Below are 7944 nucleotides of genomic sequence, written 5' to 3'. Positions count from 1 at the left end.
AGTGTTGGTCCTATTTTTTCTTCTATGAACTTTATAGTTTTAGGCTTTATATTCAGGTCTTTGATCCATTTTGAGTTAGTTTTTGTATACGGCGTGAGGTATGGGTCCTGTTTCATTTTTTTGCAGATGGATATCCAGTTTTGCCAGCACCATTTGTTAAAAAGACTGTCTTTTCCCCTGAAAAAACATTTTTTAAGGGGGGCATTTTTTCCGAGAATATTCTGTTAAAATAACACCTTCGCCAAAACCTGCTTTGATGGCTGCTTGTGCAAGAGGTTTCTGTTAAGCCACTTGTGTCAAGACTCCTCAAGTATGCTCTGTTGACCTCCTTTCTTAGCTTAAGCACAGAGAAAAACATTTCCTGAGTTACATATAGAGACCTTGTTTTGCAGGGTACTGTGGAAAGTTACAGAGGTCAGAAGCTGCATTCTTTTTAAAGCAGAATTTAAACTTTAATATAAATGGAATCTGGACTCAGACTTAGACCAGCCATTTTACTATAGTCAAGTGTTTTGATTTTAGAGCTCTACACATAGATTTCAAAGCAAAGACTATTACCAAGAATAAAGATGATCGTTTCACAATAATAAAGTTTTCCATTCGTCAAAAGGACATGATAATCGCAAATGTTTATGCTCCTAATCAACTCATCAAGAGAGCATAAAAAATTCATCAAGAGAACATAATAATCTTAAATTTTAATGTATACAATTACAGAGCTTCAAAATACATGAAGCAAAAATTGATAGAATAGTAAAGAGAAATGGGCATCTTCTAATAAAGGTAAACGTACATATACTTAAGTTATGATACAGTAATTCCACTCCAAGGTTTATATGCAAGAGAAATGAAAGTATATGTCTACAAAAATATTTGTACAAGATTTTCATAAGGCCTAAACTGGTGATAACCCAATAGCCATCAAAAGGACAACAAGGAAGCAAACCGTAGTATTTCACACAATGTAACACTATTTAGCAATAAAAGGGATAAACTACTTACACCCTCAACAACATGGGTGAATCTCAAAAACGTAATGTTGGATAAAAGAATCCAAACACAAAAAGTACATACTGTTTATGATTCCATTTGTATGATTTTTCAGGACAGGCAAAAATGGTGATAGAAATGGTTGCTAGCTGTGGGGAGAGATTGATTGCAGAGGGCATAAGGGAACTTTCTGGGCCATTGCAAATGTTCTATATTTTGATTTGGGTGATAGTAACACAGGTACATACATGTGTCAAAACTTATCCAACTGTACACTCAAGATCTCTGCATTTTACTGTATGTAAATTTTATATCTGTGAAGGAACAATTTAAAGAATAGAAACTTATTTTATTGGGAATGAATTGTACCAAAGAGCGCATGGTCACGGAATTCATTGGTCTTCCCAGGGGCCATCACTCAGATGTAGCTGCCATGATAATAGTATAATGGCCATTTGCAGATTCAGTTATGGTGCTAGCTAAGAGACAACACATTGGAAGTTTGGGGTGCTATCTTAAATGTTTGTGGTATATGTCTTAAACCAACAACTAAAATATGGTACTTTTTTCCCTCTACTGTTAGAATACACTATCTGGGAACCAAGGGATGGAAGTAGGAGTGGTTCCTTTCACTTTTACACCTAATAACTCATTTACGAATTCTTGGGTTAGAGGGTTTGGAGTGCTTTAAGTCCCTGAGGAACAAACAATTGCATTAGAGAACACAGTCATTGTTATATTACAGTGGAAACTGAGACTGCCCTCTGGTCATTTTGGGCCCCTGCTGCTAAACCAACAGGTAGAGAAAGGGTTACTCTACCAGCCTGGATGATTTCCCCTTGGAAATTGGGTTGCTGTTCTACAATGGGGACACTGAAGTCTCAGAAACCCCAGGGATTCATTGGGACATCTCATTGTATTCTCAGGTCAAAATAAAATGACATCAATTCAATAAACACAGCTTTTCATTTCAACCTTAAAGAATGTGAGACGTTCTCATTTCTATACCAGTCTGGCCCTGACTCCTCTCCTCAATCTTATTTCTATTGCTCCTCCCTATCTCCCCAATGCACTTTACTCTTAATCTGAATTTCCTTCAGTTTTTTGAATGCACCAAATTCCTTCTTGCAGACATGTAACTAATAATAATAACCATGATAATAATACTGTGTATCAGTGATGTTAAGATGCCCATTTAACATCTCTGAAATCAGGATACATCTTAAAATTGCTTTGGCCAATTGCTCATGTGCAAACTGTGTCATAGTTCATGTTGTCATCACTTTGATTGAGCTCTGTGCATTTTTGGTACTACAAGTCTTTTGTCTTTCATTGCCGTTTAAAATACCTTCAAAGAGATTACCCTATAGTTTGGCATTGAAATGAGAATGTTTTATGTGTGCAGAAAGGCAGGGAAACATGACAATATGACATATGATACAAATGTATGTCTAAAATAAGTTTAAAGGAGCTCTTTCAGTAATATACATAACAAATCTAAACAATAAGAAACCACTGTTTTTAGTTTTAGCATTTTTTTCTTAATGTGATACATAAAATAATGGTTTGTTCTACAATTGCTGGCAGTTTAGATTTGATAGAATATGGTAATGACAGTATAATAATAGCAGCTAACATTTATCTGAGGGCAGTGATGGTTCAGTGGTAGAATCCTTAACTCTCATGTGGCAGACCCAGGTTCAATTCCTCACCAGTGCACCTCATGCACAGCCACTACTTGGCTTTCACTGAAGGCTTGTGTGTTGCTATGAAGCTCAACAAGTTTCAGCGGAGCTTCCAGAGGAAGGCAGGCTAGAAAGGCGTGGCAATCTACTTATGAAAAATCGGCCAATGAAGACCCTGTGGATCACAACTGTCTGAACCCCAACAGATCATGGGGATGGCAGAAGACCGGGCAGCGGGCAGCATTTTCTTCTGTTGTGCATGGAGTCACCATGAGTAGGGGTCGACTCCATCGCAGCTAACATCATTTGTTGCGGGCAGTTTGTCAAAGTGCTTTTCATTTCACTTGATGCATTTGTATGAGCTGTGGTCTGAGATGTTTTTCCTTTTACTCTTTTAGAGCCAGATTAGTAATCATCTCCTCTGTGAGGCTTTCCCGAGGCATCCCGAGGAAGTTGTCTGAACCACATTCTTCTGCTATCCAGCACTTGGGGTTGAACTGTAAGGATCAGTTTGATTGTCTGTCTCCCCAGTTTGGTTGTAGTTCTTATATGCATTTTTGGGTCCTCTGTACCTAGCACAGCCTCCCGCTTTTTCTAAGCATCTCACATTAACTCTTGAAAGAACAATGAACAGCGAAAGTTTCATGTACTATGTAAAACTTCACCTTGGATTTATGAACACTAACACGTGAACTCCGCTTCACAGTCTATACAATATTTTCACGTTTCATTTCGTCATTGCTACATTTTTGTCAGGTTAGGCATTATCTGCGCATTTGTAGTTGAGGCCACTTGCTCATCAAGTGGCAAAGGTTTGTTGCTTGACACCAGGCCTGGGCCTTCTTTCCACTGTATTGTAGCTATCAGGGGGGCCTGGTGGCACAGTGGTTAAGAGCTACAGCTGCTAACCAAAAGGTCAGCAGTTTGAATCCACCAGTCACTCCTCTGAAACTCTATGGGGCAGTTCTACTCTGTCCTGTAGGGTCGCTATGAGTCGGAATCGACTCGACTGCAACGGGTTTGGTAGCTCTCAGAAGAAAGGGCGACTCCTTAAAGGATGGATAGCTTTTGAATAACCGTAGTCTGGGAGGAGGAAAAGGCACCTTGGGCCAGAGGAGGGGTGGCGCACAGCTTGATCAAAGTCAGAGTTCAGGGAAGCGACAAACAGCAACCTTTATAAACAACAAAGGATGATCGGAAAGTCAGCTCGGCCTCCTTCCGCTATTTCGCGAGTCTAAGATCCTTACACATCTCCAGGTTTTGCTTCTAGCTTTGAGCCTGCCCGCCTCTACCCTTTTATCTGTATTTCCTTCTACTCTACGCTCAGCTCCGCAACAGTCTCTCGAAAGCTCCTATTGGCTCGTCCACCCTTTCAGTCGTGTCTCCTCCCACCAGAAGCCCTGCCCCCTCGCGCTACGATTCCGTTGTCGTCCCCGCCGGCGCACGAAGCGTAAGGCGGACGAATCAGGCCGTATGGCTGCGGAGCAGTAGAGCAGCAGGAGGTGGCCTCTCTTTCCCAGAACCCCATTGGCTTGTGGGATCGCGGCGAGTTCGTCCAGCGTAGACGGGTTTTCCGGATCCCTCCACCCCGCCTCCCGCGGTGAGTACGGAAGCTGCGAGGCTCCGTGGACAACCATGGCGGCGCACCTTAAGAAGCGAGTGTACGAGGAATTTACTAAGGTGGTTCAGGTAAGCGTTAGCAGGAAAGTTCTCTGGACATTTCCGCGGCGGGGACGGTTATCCACGCCCCAGACACTTTGCCAGAACAGGCGCCAACCTGTTTTGAGTGCCGACTGTATCATAAGCTGAGACTACATGTTAGTGGGCGTGTTAGTTTGCCGCTACTGTTGTCATTATTGATAAGTATGAATAGTCTGACGCACTTCTTCTTATTATTAGAAGAAACAAATAACACTTTACATTTTACGAACTTCGTCTCATCCGTTATCTCGTTTTGTTTGCTCAAACAACTTTGCTAGATCGAGTTATATTATCCTAGTTTTACAGATGTTGCTGTTGAGGCTTCCGGAGGGGTACGAAGACACAGAGCCTTCTAGTGTACAGCCCTTCCTAACTCCCAACTTCTCTAAAAAGCCTCCAGGGACAAGGTGGCAGTTTGCAAAGTTCTAAGGGGCCACGGGAGAAAAGACCTGGCGATCAGTTCTCGTAAAGATTTCAGCCTAGAAAACCCTGTAGGGCAGTTTTACTCTGTCTTGTAGGGTCAGTATGAGTCAGAATCGACTTGTCTACACACAACAACAACACAAAGGGCTGGAAGAAGAGTCTATAGAGGTCCTCAAGGCCCACATGTCAAAGCAGGCAGAGCTCTCCGTTCGTGGAACAGCTGCCCTGGGAAGGAGAGTGATCCTTGCCTCTCTTGAAGTTGTTTAAGGACTAGTAGGTCGAGCCCTCTGTCTGAGCAGGCAGTGATGCTCTATGTGTCTCCATTTAACTGTCGGTGAAGTAGAGACTGATCTCAAATCATTGCTTGGAGCGTTCTTCACAAACATTAATGGGTATACAAATTACCTGAGGATCTTGTTAATATGTCGGTACTATTCAGTAAGTCGGACGGGGCTGGGGGAGGGGAAGGGAGACAATATTCTGCATTTCTGACAAGCCGGCTACTGATGTCAATGCTTCAGATCCTTAAACCATCCTTAGAGTTTTAGATTCTTGGGGAGCAAGGCCTAGATGATCCAGCAGGAAGCTGATCCTTAAACATTTCATTCATTCATTCAACAAGAATTTATTGAGTAGATGAGTGATTACTATGTGCTAGGCATTGTGAAAAGTGTTGGGCTATAAAGTCCAGTATACATCAGGGTCCCTGCTGTTTAGGAACTCACAGGCTAATGGGAGAGACAGGAGAGCATATCTGTGATTGTAGTACAGAGAGACAATTGAATTGACAAATCAAATGTTTCTTCCTTTCTCTTTTGCATCTCCATCTTTTTGTAAAACCGAACTCCCAGTCCTTTGCCATCTGACAGTATTCTTCCAGCTTAATGACTTGTCATTTCCTTTCTTCCTAACGCTGTTTTTCCCACTTCCCAAGACTATTCACCTCCTTCTCCAGCATGCCATGTGTTTGCATATCTCCACACTTTTGTACTTGTTGCAAAGAATGCCTGTAATTTCTCCCTTTTTGTTTTTCACCCAGTGGAATTTATACTTTTTCTTCAAGATCTAACTGAAACCTCAGTGATAGTCTTTTTCTTCTGCTTTTATAGCACTCTATTGTACTTATCTATTTGTACTTGTTACTCAGTACTACAATGACCAGTGTACATACTCCCCACCATTCTGGGCTCCTTGAGGGCAGAGATAATACCTGGATTCATCTCTCTGTCCCTGGAATGGGCCACAGGTCTGGCTCACTAAAATGTTATTATTGCTGTGAATGATAGCAGGTATCAGTTTGTCCTCCCCCTAACAGTTTGTTAGGGAAAAAATCTTCCCCAAATTTTGTCCTAACTACAGCCCAGTAACACTAAAGACTGGATTTGTGTAGAATAAAATGAGTGTAGATAAGGGTTTTAAAGGAAGCAGTTTTTCACTTCAATCTGCCTGAGTGGTTATAGAGTGATAAAATGAGATCTTAGCGTTTCTGTTCTTTTTTCTCTGCTGTGAAGAGAGAGAAGTGATATGTATCTTTTTTTTTTTTTAAATTATACTTAGATGAAGGTTTACAGAGCAAATAGTTTCTCATTAAACAGTTAGTACACATCTTGTTTTATCACAATGGCTAACAGCCCCACAACATGTCAGCACTGTCCCTTGTAGTGTCTTCATTACTGAGCTAAAAGGGTGTCCGGGGGCCATACTCTCGGGGTTTCTCCAATCTCTGTCAGGCCAGTAAGTCTGGTCTTTTTTTGTGAGTTAGAATTTTGTTCTACATTTTTCTCCAGCTCTGTTCGGGACCCTAGAAGTGCTATGTATCTTATATTTATTATGCATATGTACGATAAAACCAAACCTGTACCCACTGCCATCAAGTTGATTCCGACTTACAGTGACCGTGTGAAGCAGCCTGCCACATCTTTCTCTCGAGGAGTGGCTGGTGGATTTGAACCACTGACCTTTTAGTTAGCAGCTGAGCACCAGTGGTCATGTACAATAAAGACATTTTAATTTAGACCTTTCAAATATCCCTGTGATGTAGGTATTGATATCTTCTTCAATAGAAAAAGAAGGCCTCCCCTAGCTTGTAAGTGGTTGTTGTTAGGTGCCGTTGAGTTGGTTCCGACTCATAGCCACCCTATAGGATAGAGTGGAACTGCCCCATAGGGTTTCCAAGGAGCAGCTGGTGGGTTTGAACTGCTTACCTTTTGGTTAGCAGCCTAGCTCTTAACCACTATGCCACCAGGGCTCCTGTAAGTGGTTATTGAGTCCAAATTTCTTTGACTCCCAAGCCTTTGTTCTTTTTATCATTTCACATACCATGGTGCCATCTAGAATAATCCTAAATTCTTTTCTATAGAAGTATGAATTTGTGAGGAGGTGATTGCTCAGAACACCAAAATGATTTATTAGGTGCTAAGGAAAATTGTTGATTACAACACTTATCTTATCAAAAAGGAGCCCTGGTGGTACAATGGCTAAGCTCTTGGCTGCTAACTGAAAGGTCGGGTTTGAACCCACCAGCCATTCTGAAGTCTGTCTGCTCCCATAATGATTGCTGCCTGGGGCAGTTCTACTCTGTCATACAGGGTTGTTATCGTAAAGATTACAATCTGGAGCAGTTCTACTCTGTCATATAGGTTCGCTATGAGTCTGAATCGACTTGATGGCACACAACACCACCAAAAAACCAGTTGTTGTTGATTCTGACTCATGGTGGTCTTGCAAGTTTTCGACCTTTGCTAATGCTTTTCCATCCCTTGTGCTAATGCTTTTCTATCGGTTGTTTTAGTGGCAAATCTTTGAGTTTTCCATCTCTGACAGGTTTCTGCCTTACACAGGTTCTGGCTTTCACAGGTTTTATTGTACCTACCTATCAGGGCCTGACTTAAACCCTAGAGTGACAGGTTGCCTTTTGCATGAACTTTTTGTCATTCATTGTATCTAATGAGTGCATCTGGAATAGTTTAGTTATGTACCATCCTTGGGACAATTGAGAAGACAGTCACTCAGTTTTCCATGTTCTGTGGTTAAGATGAGGAACCTTCACTGAGAAAGGCTGGTGGTAGGTCACATCATTGTTATTTTATAGATGCTAAAACTGAGACTCATGACTTCTTAAGAACAGAGCAGCAGAATTGGAATT

The 7944-nt window shown here is 41.6% G+C and overlaps 1 protein-coding gene across 3 annotated transcripts in view; it reads left to right on the top strand.

Annotated features, from left to right (window-relative positions):
• The first annotated feature begins 4275 nt into the window (after positions 1-4275).
• Positions 4276-7944, top strand: part of INTS4 (integrator complex subunit 4) — a 109391-nt gene continuing 105722 nt past the window's right edge. For 2 of the 3 annotated variants that reach the window (XM_023736591.1, XM_023736593.1), the window contains exon 1: positions 4276-4364. In XM_023736591.1, the coding sequence (XP_023592359.1) occupies positions 4311-4364 (54 nt within the window). In that variant the 5' untranslated portion in view covers positions 4276-4310. The remainder of the gene's footprint in view (positions 4365-7944) is intronic. The other variant, XM_004381997.1, reaches the window with a different exon arrangement.

The sequence above is a fragment of the Trichechus manatus genome, unplaced genomic scaffold (genome assembly GCF_000243295.1).
Source record: "Trichechus manatus latirostris isolate Lorelei unplaced genomic scaffold, TriManLat1.0 scaffold00088, whole genome shotgun sequence".
Lineage (NCBI taxonomy): Eukaryota > Metazoa > Chordata > Mammalia > Sirenia > Trichechidae > Trichechus > Trichechus manatus.
This window is presented reverse-complemented; position numbering and strand designations above follow the sequence as displayed.